Consider the following 25608-nt stretch of genomic DNA (forward strand, 5'->3'; position numbering starts at 1 on the left):
TGTCATTTGAAAGCGTTGGGGAGGGAAAGACACGAGGCTAGAGAGGTGACTTAGTATGTAAAGTACTCTTGGGCAATCTTGAGAACCTGAGTTCAGATCCCCATGACCCCAGCACTGGGGAAGCAGAGACAGGCAGATCCTGGGGCCTCACTGGCCAGCCAGAAGGAAGAACCCAGATCAAAGAGAGACCAAATCCATTCCGTCTCTCCGAGAGGAATGGATTGTCAGCCGAGAAGATATAAATCCTTCCAAACTTCAGATGTCTAGGACCCAACCCGTAGTATAGCTCTAATATCATAAATTCTATGTGTTTCCTCTTTTCAGATAATTCTTTAGGTTGGTGTTCAAAGCAGTGGGTTCCCTGATGGCATTCTCACATGGGTCATTACACTTTGTCTTAATTCCCCTGCCGCCCCATGGTTTCATCTTTCAGTTCAGGATGTAAAATGCTTACAAGATAACCGAGAAGATAACAAAAGTAAAATTAAGATAATAGTCCTCAGTGCCACAACCTGGTTTTAACAATACAGCGTTTGTTCTGTTTCTCTCCAGTCTCTTCCTATGTGTAAGCAGCTGCAGATGACCAGGAGGCCCAGATAGATACCCTGCTTTGCTCTAATGTCATGTTTTCAATGTCGATAAATGACTATCGTGACTCCATTTCGATTGACCTAAGGCTTAGGTTTGTTTGATTGACACCTGTATGTTGGCATGTGTCTGCATGTGTGCTGGGAACTGAAGCCAGGGCCTGTGCATACCAACCATTTACTCTACCCCTGAGCTATACACCCCACCCCTTAACTAACATTTCATGGCCCCACCCTTTTATTGGGAATGACAATGCTACCCAAAGTCCACATGCAAATCTTTGTTCAGATTTCAAGTCATTTTCAGTTAAATATGAATGATGAAACAAACATAGCTGGCTCCAATTCCACGGCATCCAGGTTTCCCTCAACACTCACTCAGCCTGCGTCCTTATGCCTTACCCTCTCTTCGATGGTGAGCCTCCTTGTGTTTGTTACTGCGCATGCTTGCGCACGCACGTAGTCCTTATGAGAAAACTACAGGGGGAGGGGCCTCCATGAGGACCTCCCACCTTGACTTTAAACCATATCTTTCCCCAGAGCACTGTCCATGATCGGCCTGGCCCTGATAGCCCTTGGTACAGGAGGAATCAAGCCCTGTGTGTCTGCATTTGGTGGCGATCAGTTTGAAGAGGGTCAGGTAAGACCACTGACGGAACCGGTCAGTGACTAACAACAGTCCAGTGATCGAATCCCTGGAGCGTGAGTTCGATCTCTGTCCTGGAGCATGAGTCCCGAGTCTGACCTAGTCTTTTCCAGGATACTTGAAAGTGGGATATTGACCAAACTAAGTGAGCCCGGTTCTGAGCCCCACCGTCTCCCATGATTCCCAGCCAGGTTGTGGTAACCTAACTGTGCCCCTCCTGTGACAGGAAAAACAGCGAAACCGGTTCTTTTCCATCTTTTATTTGGCTATCAACGCAGGAAGCCTCCTCTCCACGATCATCACTCCCATACTCAGAGGTAAGAACCACCTATTAAGAACTTGGATTTTCTCTTTTTAATTAGGTAAAGTCAGGTTTTTACCTTTTTAGGCTAAATCTTATGGATGTGGTGGCATACATCTTTGATCATAACACTGGGGAGGCAGAAACAGAAGGATCCTTATGAGTTGGAGGCCAGCCTGCTCTAAATAGTGAGTTCTAATCCAGCCAGAGCTACTTAGTGAAACCCTGTCCCCAAACAAAGAAAACAAAACAAAGACTTGGTCCCTGTCTTTTGCTTTCGTTTAAATGGCCCAGGTGCCACACATGCTGGGATCATTGTCACAATCTAAACTGTAAATTTCTTTCTTCCATGCTCACCCCTTCCAACCTTTCTTGACTCTCTGGATGACGGGAAACTCCAAGCCATCCTTCTCACACCATTGAGTCTTTAATATTAAACTTTTACATGGGGAAAGACACCACTGACAACATTTGGGGAGACATACAGCTGGCTATGGTTGACTTCTGGCCTTTTGCCCTTGCTCCCCATGGCGTTTCAGAGAGTTGGGAAGACACAAGAAACACAGATTCTATGGCTTCATTAGTGGGGAACTGGAAAGCCATTGCCACTGCAAGCAAGGATTTGATTGAAAGTGTCCAGTGCCTGAGGGACAGGGCCTTCTTTGTCATGAGTGGGAATCATGTACAGCTGGGAACAGGAAACGCTAACCCAAACATTACTTTCCCCAGAGTTCAGTTTTTTTCTCTACAAGGAAGTGAAATATCTAGTTAGAGACAAGGCCAAAGTCCCCGTGGGATCCAGTCCTTTCAGGGTGTTTCTGGGGATCCTCTGTTGCCTTTACAAAGCCCTAATGTTTTCCCTTATCAAGATGAGGATCTAGGAGCTAAGAGCACCTTCCATCAGACGGTGGCAAACTGGGGGTCAGGTGCGGGAACCTGGATATAACCATCATTTAGATTCGATTGCTTCCCCTGCGAAGGCAGAGTGGAGAAGCCATAGCCTAAAATAGTTACCGTCCAGACCTTCCTAAGCTCATGATGTGTAGCTGCCGTGCCTTACAGGACACATGCATCAGTGAATGAGAGAGTGTCTGCTTTAATTTACTGAGTCCCACAGGTTGGACTTAGAGTGTCCAGGTCACATTTATCTCCATGAGTTAGAAAATTCACAGAATAGGTGCCAGAGAGACAGACAGACAGACAGACTATACATATATGTGTACTTTTAAGCATATATATATATATATATATATATATATATATATCCCTTGAATGGTTTGCCCAGTTAACATGGCATCATTAAGACCAGCAGCTAAGTAAGTCTAATGTAATATAATCAGTGGAGAGTGTTTAGAAATGGGAGCAATATTCACATTAATGAAAACACAATGCATTTTGTTATTATTTCTCCTCAGTTCAGCAGTGCGGAATCCACAGCCAACAAGCTTGTTACCCACTGGCCTTTGGGGTTCCGGCGGCTCTCATGGCTGTTGCCCTAAGTGAGTAGATCAGTTGAGCCTGCACAAGCCCATGTCCAAGTCAGGCTCTGTATAAATCATCATGGTTAATTTGTTACCATCCATGTACCACATTGTAACAAAAAGTGTCACAAAGACCTGCTCTCCTTCATAGAGAGGAGAAAGTGGAGTGGCCATGTTATATGGGAAATGGGATCCTTCAAAGGGCTTTGAAGGAGAGACATCAGTGACTTGGGCATTGGGGTCCATCGAGCAGATGAGCAGAGGTGGAAGAGGCTGATATAGTGCTAAGCAGGGATTGAAAGTTTCTTTACTCATCAACACGTGTCATCTGCGACTTGAGTAAAGAAATGCCAATCCGGTTCAATGGCCGTTGAATGCTCCTGCTGGAATCTAAGTTCCATCAGCATCATCCCAAGGTTTTCTATTCGAATCCTTTCCTGCTAGGAGGAATGTATGCACCTAATAGTTACGTCCATTTGCACGTGCTTTTATATCAATGGCTTTTGAGATTTCCTTGTAGATTACAGTATGCAGAATGGCAAGTGTCATTATGGCATTTTTATACATAGTTACCACTGGACCTTTTTCATGTCTGTGTTCCACTACCTGTCCCAGTCCCTCCTCATCCTTCTTGCTGCTCCCCTTCCTGCACAGAAGATAGTGCCCTCCGCTTTCAGGAGATAGAAAGATACATACATACATGGATAGATAGATAGATGACTGATAGATGAGATAGGTAAATAGATGATAGATGATTGATTGATGATAGATGACTAGATAAAAGATAGATATTAGATGATTGATAGATGATACATGATAGATAAGAGAGATGATAGAAGATGGTAGATAGATAGATGATTGATAGATACATGATAGATAGGTGATTGATAGATGATTTTAGATAGATGATAGGTGATTGATAGATGAGATAGATAGGTAAATAGAGGATAGATGATTGGTGATGGATGACTAGATAAATAGAAGATAAATGATAGATAGATAGAAGATGGATATGATGATAGATAGATAGAAGATAGGTGATAGATAGATAGAGATAGATAGACAAATAGATTATAGTATCTGAATTCCATACATATGCAGGTAGCATGTTCACATATGACCATTTTTTTGTTTGCTGTTGTTGTTTTAGAATATACAAAGAGGTAACCAAGGGTGCTCTGAGTTGAAAGTTAGTGTGGGTCAGACCTGGCCCATGGCCCCCTCACGTCCCCATGGCTTCTTCACACTTTCCCCAGGTTTGGTTCTTAGGTCTTGCCAGGCTCAAATGGAACATCTTTCACCTTTTCCCTCATATTGAAACAGCTCTGTTTTGTTTTCTGCTGTTACACAAGCGCCACCCTCATGCCTGCCCAGTGTGTCTTTTCTCTCACAATTCTTCAAAGACGGCCACACTCTTCTAAGGGCTGGTGCGTGCTTCTTCTCTAGATTCTGGGCAGAGAATGGCACTTCGGGTGTGTTCTCATTTAGTCTGTGTAAGTTGTCCTTAAGAAAAAGATTCTACATCAGAGCCTGGGACCTCTGCAGTGACTCCTCTTCTTCTGCCTGTGCAGTTGTGTTTGTCCTCGGCAGTGGAATGTACAAGAAGTTTCAGCCCCAGGGCAACATCATGGGCAAAGTGGCCAAGTGCATTGGCGTAAGTGCTCTTTGCTCTCCTTCCCCTCACCCTCCTCTCACCCCCCTCTCTTTCCTTCCCCCTTCTCCCTCCCCTCCCTCACCCCCTCCCTTCCCTTCCCCCTCCTCCCCTCCCTTCACCCCCCTCTCTTTCCCTTCCCCTTCTCCTCCCTCCCTTCACCCTCCCCCTTCCCTCCCCTCCTCCCTCCCCCTTCCCTCTTTCCTCCTTCCTCCTTCCTTCTCCTCCTCTCTCTCTCCCTTCCTCTCCTCTTTCCCTCCCTTCCTCCCCTCCTCTCACCGTATCACTCCAGAACTTTCCTCTACCTTCTACCTCCTTTAAATCAAAAATTCAATTTTAAAAACAGAAGAAAAATTCAGCCAAGTTTTGATTTTTCTCTCAGGACCACTTTTTAGGGTACTTGGGTATTTTATCTTTATAAAACTTACCAAATAGAGGTCGGTGGCGGTGACACCCACCTTCAATCCAACAGAGGCCTGAAGGATCATTAAGGAGGCAGAGGCAGGTGGATCTGAGTTCAAGGCCAGCCTGGTCTGCAGAGCAGGTTCCAGGACAGCCAGGGCTACACAGAGAGACCCTGTCTGGGGGGTGGGGGGTGGGGAATGTGGGGTGGGGGATGGGGAATTGGGGGTGGGGAATGGGGGTGGCTTTTTATGTATTTTTGTTTTTACTTGTTAATTCACTGCTAGAAAACATAACTGCAAGTGTGTTGTTACATTTCTTTAAAAAAAAAAAGATTTATTTATATGTAAGTACACCGTTGCTATCTTCAGACACACCAGAAGGCAGCATCAGATCCCATCACAGATGGTTGTGAGCCACCATGTGCTTGCTAGGGTTTGAACTCAGGACCTCGGGAAGAACAGTCAGTGCCCTTAGCCACTGAGCCACCTCTCCAGCCCCATGTTGTTACATTTCTATTGAGCATGGTCTTCTAGGTGGGCTGGAGGATAAAGTGCTGAGCAGGGGACCCCAGCCCAGGCGTCTGGATTAGAGACACTGTGGACGGACAAACAGACCCTCTCAGCAAGCCTGCCATGCTAGGATCTACGTGTGAAAATGCGCCCTTCCCCCATATTTGACCACCAAAAGGGAACTCATTGGAACGTATTTGTCTGATGTAGTTGATTCTCTCTTAATATTTAATTTTTTTTCTCCTTTCCTTCAGTTTGCCATCAAAAACAGGTTTCGGCACCGAAGTAAGGCATTTCCCAAGAGGGAACACTGGCTGGACTGGGCTAAAGAGAAATACGACGTAAGTCCTACTCCTGCCGCCGTGGCCCCGGCTACCCCAGGAAGCCGGCATGAAAGGAAAGCACAGTGCAGAACGTTTGGTTCCTGGGCAATACCCTCAGCCACGTCTTCCCAACGATTATTAGCGTGCGGAATATGACTGTGCACACGTGCTTCGAAAGGACTTTAAAAGGACAGTTATCATTTATTGGGGAGCAACATGCCCCTCCCCCGAAGCTGTTCACTTGGGTCATATTCTGTTAGGCATAGGCCATGAGATCACATGACTTCAGTTTGGACAGAGAAGAGCTGGGTGGCGGGGAAACGGTTAGCGAGCTCCGGTGGCTGGACTGGCGTTTAGCGAGCTCCGGTGGCTGGACTCTGGAACAGCTATTGCTGCTCAGACGTCCCTTGTTTAGAATGTCTGGCTGTCTGGTTTCCTAAAGAAACCCGCGCTCACGTTCTTTAGATCGAATCATCACCTCCCAGCTTGTCTCTTAGATCCCTACTTGGCGGTCGAGCAGCAACTGCTGCTGACCCCGCCCCTGGCTGGTTTGTCCACCCACAGGAGAGGCTCATCTCGCAGATTAAGATGGTGACGAAGGTGATGTTCCTGTACATCCCCCTCCCCATGTTCTGGGCCTTGTTTGACCAGCAGGTAATGTCTCTTTTACATCCCCCCCGAGCTGGGGACCGAACCCAGGGCCTTGCGCGCTTTCCTAGGCAAGCGCTCTACCACTGAGCTACATCTTTCAATCAGATGTAGTAAGTACAGCCTCACACCAAGCTGCACTGGGGCTGCACTGGGTATTCAGCTCCTAAACTGTTCTCTTCCGGTCTTCTTTTGTATACACTGATATAGTTGTTGCATCTTACTGAGTTTATTGGCTGAAACATTTCCTGAAAGGATCTCTCCACCGGTCTATTGCGAATCAGTGAAGAAAACGAGGTTGCTGTAGAGCAACCCGGGGGAGATTTCCCCTGAGAGCATCTGGGACCTTATGGATCAGATCCGAGGGCAAAGACAGTTTGTTCTGCTGACCTGGCACGGTAGAAGGTGTTGCCTTTAAAGAGATTTGTGGACTGTTTAAATTAAGAGGGGCTTGATTCTAATCTCCAGCTTTAAAACGGGCTATTCAGCCAGAGGTGCCCTACAGAATTGTAAATGACTGCACACACACCCACAAGTTCTTGTACTTGAAGCAGGTCCTGACTGGATCAGACCTGTGGCTGTGTACTTTCCACTGCTGTAAAATTAAAATACGTCTGTCTTTTACCCCACACTGGGTCCAGCACCTTGGTGCCCCAGGACATCTGGTAGATATCCTCATTTCAGTCTTACCCGCTCTGCTCCAGCCCATATCACACTACCGATGACTTCTCTCTGAGCCTGGCAGCAATCTCTCTATCCATCTAGTTCCCAAGGCAGGCTGCCACCATGAGAGACATACACATCCCAATTTCGTGGTGGGCTAGCGTGTGCAGCCACCACACACTCTCTTGAACTTAAATCACTACATGAAAGAACACACAACACAACAACCTCTGATCCAATCGATAAGACATAATTTGCTAATCTAGACACACAAAGCCCTGTACACATCCATCCCTTAAGAATATTCATAACAACCTGTAAATGTGCAGAGAGGAATCTTAACATCCGTCTCCATGTTCTCTCCGCTGCTCCTCTCCCTTCTTGTTCCAGTCTCCTCCCCTCTCTAAAACTTTTCTCCTGTCCATCCTTCCTTCTTGACCAATGACAGACCTCGTTCTATCTTGTACCTGCCTTCACCTGCGTAATGACATCATCCTACAACTTTCTTTTTAATTGTTGAAACATTCATACACTTGTATAGTGCCTTTTAACACACACATACACTGTTACCTCTGTACTTTCTTTTTTTTTTTTTAAAGATTTATTCATTTATTATATATAAGTACACTGTAGCTGTCTTCAGACACACCAGAAGAGGGCTTCAGATCTCTTTACAGATGGTTGTGAGCCACCATGTGGTTGCTGGGAATTGAACTCAGGACCTCTGGAAGAGCAGTCGGGGCTCCTAACCACTGACCCATCTCTCCAGCCCCTGTACTTTCTTTTTAATTGTTGAGACATCCTTATACCTGTACAGTGTTCTTTACCATATATATATACACTGTCACCTCCTTCCAGCTACCCCACCCCACGCCCCTCTCAACTTGACGTTCTCTTCTACTGCTGTGATGGTGACCTAAGTCCAGTCATAAATATGATGCCATCTGTAAGACACACACTGGAGTCCTGCACAGTCATGTTGGTCAACCTACGGCACAATACTCCCTAGTCAGAGCAAGAAGACGCTGCTTCTAGAGACTGTGGGCAGTATGTGTCATGTGCAGACAGGATTGTTGGAAGACCAGGCTATCCGTGCAAACGTTGGAGCAAGCACATACTCCTTGACTGTAGTGTGAGGTATGCAGCAGCCTAGAAAGGGCGAAGGAGCCACCTTGAGTGTGGAAAGAGCCTAACCAGGGTCAGATGTGCACTCAGAATACAAGTGCTATGGTAGCTGGGCGATGTGGGCTAAGAACTCGGAACCCTTCTGAACATGTTTGTCCTGCTCCCCCGCCTCTTCTCTGAGGTTCAAATCAGACATAGCATATATTGTCCCCCGTGACTGGTACAAACTTAAGAGTCAAACAGGGCAGGGCTGCCACTTTCCATGGTGTGTCCATGGGGCACTGATGGGTTTATATCGATCCATTGAGCATTTATTCTTCCATAGAAACCATCACATCCTGTAAGAAACAGGTGAACTGTAATTAGGCTGCCCAGATTTTAGGCCACCGCTGTCTTTGGAATGAAGTGTTCAAAGCCCCTCCCTGACTTTCAGAAGTGGTTCTTTACCACTGTACTGTTGTAGATGCTGACACCGGCCCTGGTAGAACACAGTGAGCTCCCCATGAGAGGTGATAACCATGTATTCACCATTTATATCCCCTGTCTCAGAGGGTCCTTCATGCATCCCGGGATGCACCACTGGCTTTCGTCTTCCTAGTATTGTGACAGCCGAGAGGCAGCTCGGATGTTTATGACAACTTCAAATCCCATACTATTTCAGTCTGGGTTTAGCAGGTCTGGTGGTAGATTATCGCTTTCTAAAAAGCCACATCCCCCATGACACCATCAACGTGTTCATTCTTCAGGGTTCCAGGTGGACACTGCAAGCAACGACCATGACTGGGAAAATTGTAAGTTTGCCTGTCCTGGTCTGCTTCCCCTCCTGTCACCTCTGCTCTGCTTTGGTCCCTTGGTCCTTTCTTCTTCTCTTGCCTCGTTTTTTTTTTCCCTCCAGTAAGATTTTGCCTCCTCTTTTTTAGGGAACAATTGAGATTCAGCCGGACCAGATGCAGGTAGGAGAAAGGGCTCGGCTCACTTTCCAAGGCCCACGTGTTCCTTGTGATTGCACTAACAGCCCCTCTCCACTTCCTGTGCAGACGGTGAACGCCATCTTGATTGTCATCATGGTCCCCATTGTGGACGCCGTGGTGTATCCGCTCATTGCAAAATGCGGTTTCAACTTCACGTAGGTGGCTCTTTGGCTTGGGTTGACTGAGACGCTGTAGGTGGCTGTTGTTTGGCTTGGGTTGACTGAGACACTGTTGGTGGCTGTTGTTTGGCTTGTTTGGTTGACTGAGACGCTGTTGGTCCAGGGCCTCACAAATCTTCTGTTTCTGGAAGCTCCCGCCAAGGTGATGGGACATTATTTATTTTTTCAGTACAGGCAATTGAACCTAGGGGATTTCACACATGCTAGACAAATATTCTTCTACTGAGATAGAAACACCAACCCTCTTTTTTTCTACCTATTTTGAGACAAGGCTGGCCTTAAACTCACTCTGCAGCCTAGTTAGATGTTGAACTTGCAAGCCACCCACGGAGATGGGATTATAAGCCTGTGCTACCAGGCTTGGCTGAAGATGAAGTTTTCAAAGGAATAAAGAGATATTGTGGGATGGGAGATATCTCCCTGGGTAAGAGTGCTTGCTGTGCAAGCATTAAGACCCGAGTTCAGATCCCTAGGACCCATGTAAAATGTCAGGCATGGCAGTGTGCAGAGACAGGCGGATCCCTGGAGCTGTTGGCTGGCCATCTTAGCCAAGCATGATGAGCTACAGATTCAGTGAGAAATCCTATGTGATGAAAGTAAAGACAGGTACAGAAGACATCTGACGTCCTGTGGCCTCCTCATGAGCACACATGGGCCTGTACATATCCATACACACGTGCACACGCGCACGTGCATATGCACACAGAGAGAGAGAGAGAGAGAGAGCGCGCTTTAAATAGAGATGTCTGTATGCAGTGTCTCCTCAAATGCCCTTTAAAATAAATAAAAATGCGGGGGTTGGGGATTTAGCTCAGTGGTAGAGCGCTTGCCTAGGAAGCGCAAGGCCCTGGGTTCGGTCCCCAGCTCCGAAAAAAAGAACCAAAATAATAATAATAATAATAATAATAATAATAATAATAATAATAATAAATAAAAATGCTATTAATGGAAGCCTGAAAAAAATTAGCTGTGATCATAGGACTTGAAGAAATTGAGTGTGAAAATATGAATAGGCATTCTATTGCGCTCACCAGTCTGGTCATGAATAGCAACAGAAAGGGACTCAGTGGTGGCTCCGTGGTTAGGAATGCTTGGTTCTCAAGCACACGGACCGGCATTTCCATCCCAGCGTCTACACAGAGCAACTCACAAACGCCTGAGACTCCAGCTTCCAGGGGTCTGACATCTTTTTCTGGCCTCCGAGAGCACCCTCACATGCATGTGTGCACGTGCTCACATTGGCATGCACACATAAAATCCTAAAACAATAAAAACACCAGTAGCGGCTTCCAGTACAGCCATCCTTACAGGGAAGCCGAAGGGAGAGCAGTAAGGAGGATTCCCCTTTAGAGTTTATCTTGGTTCATCTGGGTGACACAGACTGGGGCTCACTTTCCTCTCATCTGCATTAGCTCCCTGAAGAAGATGACCGTTGGGATGTTCCTGGCGTCCATGGCCTTTGTGGTGGCTGCAATTGTGCAGGTGGAAATCGATGTGAGTGTTCTCCTGGGCCCAGCAGCGTCCTTCTCTGGACTGGGAGGATTAGAGGGGACTGGGGGACTCTCCCATGTGCAATAAGAATTCCTGGAGTAAAGACTGTAAAGGGAGGGGGTGGGGCAAAATAGGCCATCAGTTAGCATGCTGGGTTCTATGGATGTGGGGGTGGCTACGTACTGAACTGATGGGCAGGCTTTGATAGGAGAAAAGACAGGGTGAGTGACTCCACCTGTGATGCAGTTTCTGTAATCGGGAGTCGAGTTCATGGAACTGCTCCCGAGTCAGATTTAGTGAGAAGCCTTTTACTCACAGACAGGCGCTTGGGAGATGTGTAAACTGTCATCTTCGTAGAAGGATACATTTTGGATCCTGGTATATCTACTAGGGCATAATCTCTAAATGGATCCTAACACCTGCTGGGTGCATTTGTGCTAAGCCAGTCCAGTGCTGCCTTATCAGGCCTTAGTGCTTAGAGGCAGAGATTATGTGGCCTGGAAAATTAGAGGAGACTCTCTGTGTCTGTCTCTGTCTGTCTGTCTTTCTGTGTCTCTCACATACACAATCCATGGCATTTCCCATCTTAACCACTTCTAAGCACACTGCTCAATGCATCTGCCTTTATATGGAGCCCTCAGCTGCCTTTATATGGAGCCCTCACACACATACTACCAGAACTTACCCATTTCCCCAAACCAAACCTCGGAGCCATTCAATGTTGACTCCCTGATCTGTCTCCCTAACGCCCTGGTGGGTCACATTCTGCCACCTGTCTCTAGGATGGTGCTCCAGGCAAACCACGTGACCACGATCACAGAGCACTCACCCTTTTATGGTTGGCTAATTTTATAATGCCCTCAAGGTTCACCCTTTTTTAGAGGATATAGGAAGATCCCCCTTTGTTTTTAAGGCTAAATAAAGTTCTTTCACCGTGCAGAGTGACCAGCGGGCTGAGTCAGATGTTTGGCACGCGCCTCCGGCCTCCGGATGAGCTCTAACACTGCAGAGGAGAATGTCTCCAGAGCTGAGGTGACAGTGACCGTCTACTCTGGAGTCCTCACTGCGGATCTCTTCTTTCTTTTTCTCAGAAAACTCTTCCAGTCTTCCCCAGCGGAAATCAAGTCCAAATTAAGGTCTTGAACATTGGAAACAATGACATGGCCGTGTATTTTCCTGGAAAGAATGTGACAGTTGCCCAAATGTCTCAGGTAAGTAGGAGGAAACAGGACCTCGTGTTTCATCTTCCCACCTGACTTACATCAGAGCCCGGAGGAGCCGTTTTGTATAAACCCCAAAGGCAGCCCAAGATTAGCACACATCAGTGTCCACCTCATAACACTTTCTGAAGCCATGGGCCTCTCTAACTTGAGCGTGGGTACTGATCACTTGAGCGTGGGTACTGATCACTCAGGCACTTTCTACAGCAGGGAGGGCCCAGGGCTTTAAACGGGTGCCGATATCCCTGGGAAGATGTTGAGCAGGCTCTATGGACAAGTCCTTGTTGTTGCAAACTAGGCGTGTGCTACTGGCACTTTATATAGAAGCCAGAGTGTTAGCATTCAGTCTCCAAGCCAAGAATTTTCTGTCCTCATACGCACAGTGCCTCTGTGGAAAACCCTGCTCTAGAGGTCATTGCCCTTGACCTCTGATCCCCAGCCTTTAGTCTGGTCACACGGAGAGCCTTGAGGCCTTAACCCCAGTGGCGTGGGTTTATGTATTCTCATTCCTGATCCACCACAGTTGGAGCAGTGACCTTGAAGAAGGAGTTAAAAGTCTGACTCCTGGAGGTCAGGGAAGACCCGTGTTGATTTCACCAGAACCTTCGCTTTTCCTTTGGTGCTTTTTAAAAGTATACGGGTGTCTTGCCTACATATATGCTTGTTCACCATATATGTGCCCGGTGCCCTCAGAGGCCAGAAGAGAACATCAAATCCCTTGGAAATGGAATTATAGGTGGTGGTGATTCACCGTGTGACTTATGGGAGTTGAACCTAAGTCTTCTGGGAGAGCAGCTACTCAACTGTTGAGACATCTCTCCAGGCCCCGTCCCCTGGTACCTTTCTGTACGATAGTATTTATAGTACTCTATATTATATTATACTATATATATAGTATACAGTACTATAATATTGTAGCATAATATAGCACTATATTTATAGTATAATATAGTATATTTATAGTACTATATAGTACTATAGTATATATACAGTATATAGTACTATAATATTGTAGCATAATATAATAGTATATTGATAGTATACATAGTATACAGTATATAATATTGTATAAGATAGTACTATATATTATACTATACTATAATATACATATATTATATAGTATACTATATATAGTATAATATAGTATATTTATAGTACTATATAGTATACTATACGTAGTATAATATAGTATATTTATAGTACTATATAGTATACTATACATAGTATTATATAGTATATTTATAGTACTATATAGTATACTATACATAGTATTATATAGTATATCTATAGGACTATAAATGATGTTCATAGCAGAAAAGCAGAATTTCAGGATAGTTCCTGTGACAATACACAAAGAACTTATGACAGTGTCTGTGGGGTAGGAGGGCAGGTATCACGTCCCAATAAGGTATTTTGGATGTGAATGGCTATGAACTTGGCAATGCGGGTTGCTATCTACTATGGCATGACAGTGTCCAAGCACGCAGTGCTAACCTGCCTCCTGCCTTCTGTCCCCCATCTCCAGACAGACACATTCATGACTTTCGATGTAGACCAGCTGACAAGCATAAACGTGTCTTCTCCCGGATCCCCAGGCGTCACCACGGTAGCTCATGAGTTTGAGCCGGGTCACCGGCACACCCTTCTAGTGTGGGGCCCCAATCTATACCGTGTGGTACGTACTTGACACTACAGCATCTCTTGGATATTTGTAATATCAGAGACACAGTTTTTAGAAATGTTTTAGACTTTATTTTATGTGCATGAGTGTTTTATGTGCGTGTACCTAATGTGTACTACATGGGTACTTGGAGTCTGAGGTCAGAGAGAGCATCGGGTCCCCAGGAACTGGAATCACAGGGAGTTGTGAACCACCATGCATGTGCTGGGAATTGAACCCAGGTCCACTGTAAGAGCAGCAAGTGCTCTTAACCACTGAGCCATCTCCCCAGCCACAGGGCACAGCTTTGTATTGGTATGACTTTGCTTTACCAATACTGAGCACTGTATTAGGCAATCTTTAAACTTTTGAGGAACGCCAAGACATTTAACTCCCAGTAAAGGTCTGGCCGGTGGAGAAGAAGAGTCACTGTTAATTATGACTTACAAATAAAACTAGGAACTGGCCGTGGTAGGCCACATCTTTTTTTGCAGCTCTTAGGAAGCAGATGCTGACCTGGACTATAAAGGAAGGCCTATCTTAGCCAGGCATAGTGTCCGACACCTTAGATTCCCGCACTCAGGAAGAAGATATAGGGGGGGGTCTCTTTGAGTTTCAGGCTGGCCAAAGCTACACAGGGAGACCCTGTGTAAAAACAAACAAACAAACAAACATTGTAAAGCTATAAAGGTAAACAAACAATGATATAACCGTGTTATGAGCATGTACCCATGCTCATGTATGTGTACTCTCCCATGTGCATATGTAAGTCACGTGAACACCTATGTACATTCTCAAACACTGAGATAAGGTGCTTAGCATATCTTTAATTGTATTAATTGTTTAAATGTGCACTTATAAAAATATGGCATGCACACCAGATACAAGGAATAAAATGCACATAAAATGTTACTTGGCAAAGGACAGATGTCTAGGTGTGTCATTCGGTACAAGAAGAGTTGATCTGAATAAAGGAGCTTCGTGCAGTCTGCCAGAGGACTTGAGTGAGAATATATCAAAAAACTCAATGTGCAGTTAATGTTCTCATCCATTTGCTTAATAAGGAGGCTCCTGGGTGGCTTTCTACCAGGCATACACAGCCTGTGGCCCACAGATGAACATACTTTAGCCAAGCTGTAAATGTGGCCTAGCAAAAATACGCTTACAAGGTTTATTTTACAGTGGTTTTCCCGATCCATCTATACAGGTCTCAAACACCAACTCCATATTGACAATACAATGTTGCCATGTCCAAAGGTCAGACCATCTAAATTGTTAAAGAATTTGTATCCTTTGGGGCCACTGACAATCAAGGATGGGTAACAGGAGAAACATGTGTTAGCCTGGCGGGAAACCAGGAAGGACAAAGTAGAACTCATATCTCCCAGGACAAGGGCCAGTATCATGCGCTCTGAAGTGCTAGTGAATTGATTCTAATGTGCTAAGTATTGGGAAATTATATTTATATGTTTATTTACTGTATGTGCGTGTGTGTTTATACACGCACATGCCTGGCATGTAAGAGAGCAGTGGGTACGTGCCACAGGGCACATATGGAGGTGAGAGGATACCTGTGTGAAGTGGGTTCTCTCCTCCCACCTTTTCAGGGACTGAAAAGTCAGAGAGCCAGGCTTACACAGCAGGTGCCTCACCCACTAAGCCATCTCTCTGGCTCAGAAACGTTTTTATATTATTTCTTCTCTCTCTCAGGTAAAAGACGGTCTTAACCAAAAGCCAGAGAAAGGGGAGAACGGAATCAGGTATGGAGATTTCTTTTGAAACTGGTTCTCCTCGAATCTAACGGAGCTTAACACATTCCTTTAACTGAGCCCAGTTGTAACAAGGGTGTGAAAGTGTCAAGTGTGCACCAAGAATACGAGATTGGTTCAACCAACATAATCCATAACTTAGAGAGAACGTCCACATCATATTATCAACTGGTGTAGAAAAATAATCTATTGAGTTCAACATTCATTCATGACACAAAAAAATGTTAGCCTTACCTGGTCACTAAGTGTCTAGTTAGTTAGTTACAGTGTGAGGGAATCAAAGGTCTTCCCTGGAGACCACTTTTCCTCCATGCTCTCTGGGACCTACCAGAAACACATGCCCTGTAGTCCCTCCAGACACTGTCCTTGGAGATGTCACCACTGTGCCCAGGAGACTGCCTTTCTTTCCTGGGTTCCGTGGTGTCTTTTCATTCACCCCGGCAGACCTGAAAATGTTCTCTCTTCTCACACATGGTTGTAAAGGCCCAGAGTTCTAGAAACTTCTCTGTTAGCTTCTGACTTGAGGCATTCACTTCTAACAGTCAGCTTCTCACCACGTCTCTGGTGTTTTAATCTTTGGTTATGACAGTCACAGTTTTTTCTCCAGGGTAACTAAAATTAGGGTGATTCATCTCACCAGCATGAGATCATTTGGCTTTTGGTTCCTTCTCTCATTTTCTCGGAGCCTGTCTGGTGCCGGGGCTCAGGACAAAGTGCCACACAGCCCGGTGATGTAGTTAAACAGAAATTCATGATTTCCTAGATCCTCTGACTGGAGGTCAAAGGTCAGGTGTACCGAAGACTGGCCTCTGAGGCCTCTCTCCTTGATTGATTATTGATAGCCATCTTCTTTCTCTTTGTGTGTCTGTAAATTAATCTCCTCATGTAAGGACAGCAGTCTATCATGTCAGAGTAAGGACCTCCAACAGCTTCTTTTGCTTCCTTAAGGACTTTTCTCCAAAGAAAGTCACATTTTGAAGTGTCACAATGACACCTCTCAGTCCATAGTCCTTCCTTTGGATATTTGTAATTGCCTGTCTTGTCCTGCACAAGACATATGCATACATGTATGCATACATTCATACACATACATGCATGCATACATACACATACTTGCATACATACATGCATGCATGTGTACACATACATGCATGTATACATGCATGCATACATACACATACATGCATACACGCATACATACATACATACATGCATACACACACAGCTACCTTGTGCTTTGTATTTGACTCTGAACTAGAATCATATCTGGGATTTCATTTTGTTCTCAGAACACATTTTCATTGTTTTGATTTCTTTAGAAATGTTTCCTAACACTGGAAACTTTGGACAGTGTAGATCATAGTATTTAGGCTGTTTATTTGTTTGTATGTGTGTGTGTGTATGTATGTATTTATATGTGTGTGTATGAGTGTGTGAGTGCGGAGGTCAGAAGACAGTTTCCATCTTACCCATGTGGGTCCTGGGGATCGAACCCAGGACATCAGGCTTGGGAGCAGGTACCTTTACCCACTGAGCCAATTTGCCTGCCAAACTTTTGAAAAGCTAATTATTTATTTAGTATGTTTGAGTTTGTATGCATGTGGGGGCATGCCTGTGCCGCTATGCACGTGTCAGAGGACAACATACAGGAGTCACTTCTCTCCCCTCACCTGTGGGTTCCGGGGATCAAACTCAAGTCATCAGGCTTGGCGACATCCAACTTTAACTGCTGAGATATCTCACTAGGGTTTAAAAGCGTGTGTGTGTGTGTGTGTGTGTGTGTGTGTGTGTGTGTGTGTGTGTGTGTGTGTGTGTGTGTGTGTGTGTGTCTGTGTGTGTGTGTTTGTGTGTGTGTGTCTGTGTGTGTTTGTGTGTCTGTGTGTGTGTTGTGTGTATGTGTCTGTGTGTGTGTGTGTGTTTGTGTGTTGTGTGTGTGTGTCTGTGTGTGTTGTGTGTGTGTGTCTGTGTGTGTATCTGTGTGTGTGTTTGTGTGTGTGTGTCTGTGTCTGTATGTGTGTGTGTGTGTTTGTCTGTGTTTGTGTGGCTGTGTGTGTGTGTGTGTCTGTGTGTGTGTCTGTGTGTGTGTGTGTGTGTGTGTCTGTGTTTGTATCTGTGTGTGTGTGTCTGTGTGTGTGTGCATGTGCGTGTGCGTGTGGCTCCCAGGAGTCAACTCTCACACGCTGTTCTTCAGAGATCCACGTTGTTTCTTGAGGCAGAGCGCTCATGGCAGACTGAGATGTGCTGATTGGGAGAGCTGACCATGAGCCCCCAGGGTTATGTCTCCCCCTGCCCCCAAGCTTTAAGCTTGCTAGTGTGCTCAGGATTGAACTAGGGTGCTCCTGCTTTTGAGGGAGGGACTCTAGTGAACTGAGTTATTGCTTACCTCCTAGAAGCCTCACTTAATTAGATGTCTTTGTGAGTGATCTACATGGTGAGGCCGTAGATTTAAAAATAGCTTTGGTAGAATATTGAGGAAGAGGGATAGATGAGCGGTATTAGTCACATATTGACCCCTCCCACCGTGCGAATGGAAATAGATCAGAGTTGCTTTTCTATTGAGTAGCAACACCAAACCCTTGACAGAACGAAGGGATCCGATTACTTCCGTAGGACCTGAAGACAACGCTAAAGTTCTAGAAAACTAGGAGAGATTGATGAGCAGACTTCAAAACCTCCACAAAAATCAGACTTTCTGACTACTGTGTAAGTTAAAGGAAGGAAATACCAAATTTCAAGCAAATACATTTTTATATTACACTATCGGTAAGTTGAAAGACTTAAATTGCTACCTTGTCATCCTTTTTTTGGGGGTGGGGCTGGGGACCAAACCCAGGGCCTTGTGCTTGCTAGTCAAGCGCTCTACCAGTGAGCTAAATCCCCAACCCCCCCTTGTCATCTGTATTAAAAAAAAAAATAAAAAAAATAGTCAATTTTTATTTATTTCCAAAGTAGGTTGAGGGCTTAATTTTTTGAATTCTAAAAATATATTGAACCATTGTCAAGAGAATATAGTTCCTGCTCTGGCAGAAAGGCTCGGAGCCCAGACACAGACCCACAGCGGGTGGCTCAGCTCACAGACCTATATCTGCAGCTATAGGCAATCAGACCTCTCTGGCTGCTGCCAACATCCACATACATGTGCCACACGCACACGCACGCACACACACAGCACAATGGCTGAGCACTTGTGAACCTCCACGTTGCTAATGCCTACCCACCAATATTCCTAAATTATTACTTACTAAAATCTTTATTTCATCTCTGCTACCCCAGACCCAATAGAGGGAGTGGGCCCTAGGGCCGCACTTCCCTGAGTCTTACATGGCTGGTTCTGTCTTCCACAGCTCTCCTGCCTGCATCTTCTTCCTTTCCTGGCTTGGCGGTTCAAAAACCTCCTTGTGGTCCAGGAAATCTAAAGTCCCACCTCTGTCTCCCTGCCCAGTCATTGGCCACTGGCAACTTTATTCACCAATCAGAGCCAACTGGGCACAGCGACTCTCAGTGTCTTGCAAGCAGATGACTTGCAGATTCCCCTGTGATCTGGGGAGCCCAATTAACACAAATAGCATTAGAACCAATCTGCACCACCATGAAGCTGATGACCACGTATTTTAGAGACAGAGTTGTCTTTCTAGTACTTAGCTGACCGTCATGGTTACTCCCTGTTCTACGTATTGGACAGTCTGCTATAATCTGTCACCTACCCATTTGGTGGGCAAAACAAAGAGCTGATCCCAAGAGCAGTGTAAGAACTACAGGGTCTTCTACAGCACAGAGCGTCCACAGAAACACTACACCACGTGTTCTTGCTGTGATGTTCCACATGGTACGAGGAAGGCGGGCGGCTCACTCGTTTCCTCCTGAGGTTTTAGCAAGGGGACTTGCCAAGGCTGAGGGCCAAGGCCTTTCCGGAGACCCATTCCTCTCTGCATTCCAGCAGATGCTAGCCAGCGCCGCTGGAGAGACACACAGCTCTACCCCACTTGAGAGAAGCAACTCAGGGCAGCCTCTTCTCATTGGGCTTCTTTCTCCCCCATCTTGCATCCATCCCCTGCCCCAAGCTCTGGGAGGTCGCTCCTTCCAAGCTTTGCCTGCGGCTGTCTTCTTTATTTTGGTCATTCACTTATCGAGGAAACACCTCCTCTGAAACTTTCCATGCAAGTGGCACAAAAGCTTGACTCCCTTCCAGAAAGGAGAGGAGTCGTCAGTATCTGTTTCCATGACTACCTAGTAGATTCCCTAAATATCGGGAAACTAGGTAACACTTCTGAGCCCTCGGAGTAGTTCCTGCCATGGATAAATATTTCTTAGATAAACTCTTTTAAGGGCGTGCCTGTGAGTGGGTGGACAGGAACAACTGTAAGGTAGCTAACTTTCTGCCTCTAGACCCTAGGAATCGCCCGTGTGCACGTGTGCCCTAGGATAAACCATTCCGTGGTTTGGTTACAAGGCAGATGGTTTTCTGTTCCAGATTCGTCAGCACCCTTAACGAGATGATCACCATCAAAATGAGTGGTAAAGTGTACGAAAATGTCACCAGCCACAGCGCCAGCAACTATCAGTTTTTCCCTTCTGGCCAGTGAGTACCTTATTGGGCAACTGGCTCCCAAATTCAAGCCTGACTCATCTTTTACTTAAGAAAAAAAAAATGGAGATTTTAACACCAGGAGCCATGACCTCTGTTATTCATTCTCTTGTTTGTTTGTTTGTTTGTTTGTTTTTAATAGAAAAGACTACACAATAAACACCACAGAGATTGCACCAAACTGTTCATCTGCTTTTAAATCTTCCAACCTTGACTTCGGCAGCGCGTACACCTACGTGATCAGAAGTAGGGCGGTGAGTAGCTCATCCCACCACGGCATGATCAACCTTGGCTGGCCTGGGTGCTCAGACACTCAGGACGAGCCCGTGATTAGCTGGAGGAATTAGTATCTGTAAACGGTCTTAGAAACAACCTAATGGTCTCAGAATTAATTCTGTTTCTTTGTTTCGTGTGCGTGCGTGCACGCGTGCATCAGAGAACTACGGTAGGGCTGCCAGGTGCCCTTCCCCGTGAGTCATCTCACGGGACCACCATTGGCTCTCTCAGTTATGGTAGACGTCACTAGTTTAACGTTCCCGTTGACCAGTGCTTGATGCTTCCTTCAGGGTCATGTGACTTCAGGACTGAGCGATTTCCGGGGTTTTGCTTAGCCGGCTTCCGGCATTGCGGTTAGGTTTAAAGTGGGCAGTGACTGTGTAAACTGCCTGTTTAACCTTAGAAGGTCAACTCAGTGTGTGCTGGGAGTGGTTGTTATTCTGAAGCGTTTCTCTGCCTCTCTCTCACCTGCCTGCTTGGTGCTTTGATGGTCCAGAGTGATGGCTGCCTGGAAGTGAAGGAATTCGAAGACATCCCACCCAACACGGTGAACATGGCCCTGCAGATCCCACAGTACTTCCTCCTCACCTGCGGCGAGGTGGTCTTCTCTGTCACAGGACTGGAGTTCTCCTATTCCCAGGTTTCTTGGTTTTTGTTCTTTCCTCCCTGCTGCTACTACCTGCCGCCCTCAGGAAAAAAATGCTGACGGCCTTGCTTTGAGTCTGGGAGGTTCCTTTGTTTTGTTTGTTCTGTAAGACAGGGTCTTAGTATGTAGCCCATGCTGGCCTCCAATTCACCATCCTCCTGTCTCAGGCTTTCAAGTACCAGAATGGTAGGCATGCACCACCAACACGTACAGTTTGATATAGGTTTTTTTCTTCTTCTAAGCATCATGGTTCCTTTCTCCTGCTGTGACAAGAAACCAGGGCTAAAAGCAACCAATACACGTCAGAGTTTACTCTGGTTTACGGTTCTGACCAGAGTCCATCATGGCAGTGAGGATAGCAATAGGCAGGCGGGAAGGCCAGCGCAGAAGCTGGGAGTTCACATCCTGAACCTCAGGCACCAAGCAGAGAGAGTGAGCTGGCAGTGGCTCAAGGTTGTAAACTCTCAGCGCCCACTTCCGGGGAACATGCTCCCTCCAGCAAGGCCAAATGTACCAATGCCCGATCTTACGGGGGACATTTCTCATTCAAATAACCACAGGTGTCTTCCACAGAACAAGGACTATGGAATCAATGAGCTCTTTACACAATGGGAATATAGCACATGTACGTGTGTGTGTGTGTACACATATATACTATCTACCTATCTATATATAGATATCTATCTATATAGAAACATAGTATATATAGTTATATAGACAGTAGATATCTATTTAGTATGTATAGATAGATAGATAGATAGATAGATAGATAGATAGATAGATAGATAGATAGATAACTACACTAGACACAAGACTAGAGTCCTAAGGATGGTGCGGCATTCCAAGGTCTGTTGCCAGGGTCACAGTAGCAAACCCTGCATTTTATAATATCCAAAGGGCAGCATCTAAGTGCTTATTACAGGTCAGTGTCCTGGTTCTATTTAAGGTCCAGTTGGCATCTCTCTGTTACTTCCAGTGACGTTGTTCAATCAGATCTACTGCTAAGAGCAAGTGTAACACCCTACTTTTAAGGCTAGAGATACGGCTCAGTTGATAGAGTGCTGGTTTAGCATGCACTAGGCCATAGGTTCAATCCCCAGCACTGTAAGAACCAAGTGTGACTTGGAGATGAACTCCTGTGACCCCTGTACTGAGGAGGTTGAGGCAGGAAAACAAGTTCAAGATCATCCCTGGATACCTTGTGAGTCTGGACGTCAGCCGAGACATGTAAAACCCTACCTCAGAAAAACTAGTAACTTTTTTTGCTTTTAAGTATATTAGGCTAATTAAACAAATTTTATTGGCACCCCAATTAGAACTTTAATGTCTAAAGTATTTGTTAAAACTGCAGCTAAATTCATTGCATCCTGGGCCTCTTCTTCAGTATCTGCAATGGTTAGCACGTGCTGGGTTACCTCTTTCTGTGAGGACCACACTGTGTGACAAAGTCCATGCTGTGATAGGTGGGGAGAGCTTGAGGAAGGAATATGGGGGACACGGCAGGGACACTCCAGAGGAGTACACACAGTAGTCTTCCTTTGGGGAGAGTGTGGCATTGCCTAGAAACTTGTGAGGCAAAGTCTGTCCGCCTGTAGATCTGTCTGTCTCTGTTGCTAGGATAGCACTGTAAGTGTATGGAGAGAGGCGCCCTGCCCAGGACCGTTTTCCTGTCTCGTCATGCGAGTTATGTCCTCCCTATGTCAACCCCATCCTGACTTCCGCTTTCTATTGACTCTTACACACATTTATATGGAGAGCAGGGTCAAGCTATGTAGCTGAGAGCGCCCTCAAGCATCTGTGTGCCTCAACCCCCCAAGTGCTGGCCCTTAGGTGTAGGATACCATTCCTGACTAAACCCAACAAAGCTAACCTCCAGCCTGCACTGCAGGGGGTGCTTGGCAAAGTGAGTGGAAGGATGGGTGGGTGGGGTTCTCCTGGTCTGAAGTGGGAATCCAGGTTGTAATGCATTGTGCTTTGCCTCTGCAGGCCCCGTCTAACATGAAGTCCGTGCTTCAGGCAGGATGGCTTCTAACCGTGGCCATCGGTAATATCATTGTCCTCATTGTGGCCGAGGCAGGCCACTTCGAAAAACAGGTATAGCGGGAAAGAAACTTGGATGCGCCTGTTTTCTTCTGTTTTGGTTTGTTTGTTTTGAGACAGGGTCTTAGGTAGCCCACGTTGCCCTCAAACTTGCTGTGTAGATGATGACTTTGAACTTCTAGTCTTCTTGGTTATTAATGGTCATCGCCGTGACCCTCCCTCGCTATCTGTAGTATGTATCCACTGGAGTCAGTGGATGAACAACATGGCCAGACCAATCAGCTAGAGTTATCACCAGTAGCACCAGGCAGTCTCTGCAGGTTTTAGTTACTTGCAAACCTACACAGGTTTGCCATATTGAGTTGAAGTCCACATACCCTGATGGGGTCCACTATGGGGAGAAAAAAAATCTGTCGATTCTGTGAATTCAGCTTGAGAGAAAGGTGAACTAGTCCTATGGGCTGGGGTTGAGACTCCACAGACAGTACTTGCCTAGCATGCACAAGGCTCTGGGTTCTAGCCCAGTCCTGGAAGGAGAAAAAAGGGAAAGGAAAACCAGATTCCTTGTACAGAAGCTCCACGGTAGCTTAAAGATGTTCTTGAAATGGTTATAACTTTCCCCTCGAAGTAAAATAAAGGGCAGGCGTCTCTGATGATCAGAGGTTTTGTTCAGTGCACAAGGTCTGCTGGGTGGTTCCCAGTCACCAGAGTAGATACACTGTTTTCTGCTTCAGGAATGGCCATGGGGCCTCACGCTCCTGAGCTCAGGAATTGTCAAAAAATATGTGCATATAACTGTGTGTTGATGTGTATGTGTGTGTGTGTGTGTGTGTGTGTGCATATACGTACATAATATATATATGTGTGTGTGTGTGTATATATATATATATATATATATATATAATGGAGAGACTGAGTGTATATATGTGCACCATGCACTTGCAGGTGCCCAAAGAGGCCAGAAAAGCACTGGTCCCCTGGAGCTGGAGTTGAGGGGTTTGTAGTTGTGTCAGGACCCCAACCAAGGACTTCCAGCAGATGCTCAGACCTGGGGAGCAGTCCCTCCGACCCATGCAAAGCACACCCATCTTTCCCGCCCATGCTCAGCACACCTTTTGTCTTGCAAGGCTACCGCTTGGTCCTTGCTGGCTCCCTATCCTCCCGACACCAGCCTGAAGCCTTAAGAATTTCAGAATGTTTCCCTCATCCTCCCAAAAGTCTGGTTTCCAAAGCCCATGTTAGCAGGAAAGTGTCACCTGCCCCTTGAGCATTTGAGAAGACCAGGACGATGTCTCTGTGAGGGAGCGGAGAGGAGGCTGACATCTCCTGGTTTCACTTCAGAGTGCCTTCCACCTAGAAGTAGCAAGAAGATATGCACAGGACGTTATGCTCACCTCACGTGACCTGTGTTTGTTTCTGTTTGTTCCCCTGCTCCAACTCCGACTCCTCCAGTGGGCTGAGTACGTTCTGTTCGCCTCCTTGCTCCTGGTCGTCTGCATCATATTTGCCATCATGGCCCGATTCTACACCTACGTCAACCCAGCAGAGATCGAGGCACAGTTCGATGAGGATGAGAAGAAAAAGGGCGTCGGGAAGGAAAACCCGTATTCCTCGTTGGAACCTGTCTCACAGACAAACATGTGAAGGTCAGGAAGCAAGTGGAGAACATACCAAGTCCAGCATTCTCCATGACCTCTGCCCAAGGGACAGGACCCTCCACCGCAGAGTCCTTGCTGGAGAAAGACTTCAGACGTGTGAGCCAAAAAAATAACAAAGCAGGTTTTCAGGCTGACAGCTGTGAATCTGAAACTCTAGGGGAGCCTTTTTAATTTGTTTTTCTTGAGACAGGGTATCTCTGTGTAACCCTGGCTATCCTGGAACTCACTCTATAGACCAGGCTGGCCTCAAACTCACAGAGATCTACCTGCCTCTGCCTCCTAAGTACTGGGATTCAAGGCGTGTACCGCAACTGCCCAGCTAAAATATTATTTATAACATGCACTTTCTGGGTTTTTTGTTTTTAAAACATACTTTTTTTTTTAACACTGGGCCATTTCTAACATTTCTGCCACAGAAGTGGATTTAGCTCAGATTAACTTAATTTTGAAAAGGTAACAGTACTGTTTTTTTTCCTTAATGCTCTTATGAAAACAATGTTGAATTTACAGAGGGCTTTTTTAGTAGTGTGTAGTGAGTATCAGCTGATTCGAGCTAATAACTTTACCTTGGGGTTCTTGTTTGTTTGTTTTCCTGGTCTCCTCTGCCTGACCTCTTTTTAAATTATGTGTAATTCAAAAGACTATTCAAGTGATGGTTAGTCATGAGTCGTAACATTTGACCGGTGTGAAGTAAATTCTTGTTCTTAAAAATATGTGTCTATGTGTCTTTGGGTTCGGTAAGAAACTTTTCTATGCTGTCTGGTGCCATTGATA

At 45.8% G+C, this 25608-nt stretch overlaps 1 protein-coding gene across 1 annotated transcript in view; it reads left to right on the forward strand.

Moving 5' to 3' along the window:
* The window catches only part of Slc15a1 (solute carrier family 15 member 1), a 42285-nt gene extending 17193 nt beyond the window's left edge, over window positions 1-25092 (forward strand). Inside the window, exons 6-23 of the mRNA XM_032917644.1 lie at window positions 1128-1227; window positions 1460-1550; window positions 2950-3033; window positions 4587-4669; window positions 5835-5921; window positions 6468-6557; window positions 9086-9130; window positions 9260-9292; window positions 9377-9465; window positions 10902-10983; window positions 12072-12191; window positions 13726-13875; window positions 15571-15620; window positions 20101-20208; window positions 20357-20468; window positions 20987-21130; window positions 23123-23230; window positions 24629-25092. Of these exons, the coding sequence (XP_032773535.1) occupies window positions 1128-1227; window positions 1460-1550; window positions 2950-3033; window positions 4587-4669; window positions 5835-5921; window positions 6468-6557; window positions 9086-9130; window positions 9260-9292; window positions 9377-9465; window positions 10902-10983; window positions 12072-12191; window positions 13726-13875; window positions 15571-15620; window positions 20101-20208; window positions 20357-20468; window positions 20987-21130; window positions 23123-23230; window positions 24629-24820 (1768 nt within the window). The 3' untranslated portion in view covers window positions 24821-25092. The remainder of the gene's footprint in view (window positions 1-1127; window positions 1228-1459; window positions 1551-2949; window positions 3034-4586; window positions 4670-5834; window positions 5922-6467; window positions 6558-9085; window positions 9131-9259; window positions 9293-9376; window positions 9466-10901; window positions 10984-12071; window positions 12192-13725; window positions 13876-15570; window positions 15621-20100; window positions 20209-20356; window positions 20469-20986; window positions 21131-23122; window positions 23231-24628) is intronic.
* The last annotated feature ends 516 nt before the right edge of the window (window positions 25093-25608 follow it).

The sequence above is a fragment of the Rattus rattus genome, chromosome 12, assembly GCF_011064425.1.
Source record: "Rattus rattus isolate New Zealand chromosome 12, Rrattus_CSIRO_v1, whole genome shotgun sequence".
NCBI classification, from domain to species: Eukaryota; Metazoa; Chordata; class Mammalia; order Rodentia; family Muridae; genus Rattus; species Rattus rattus.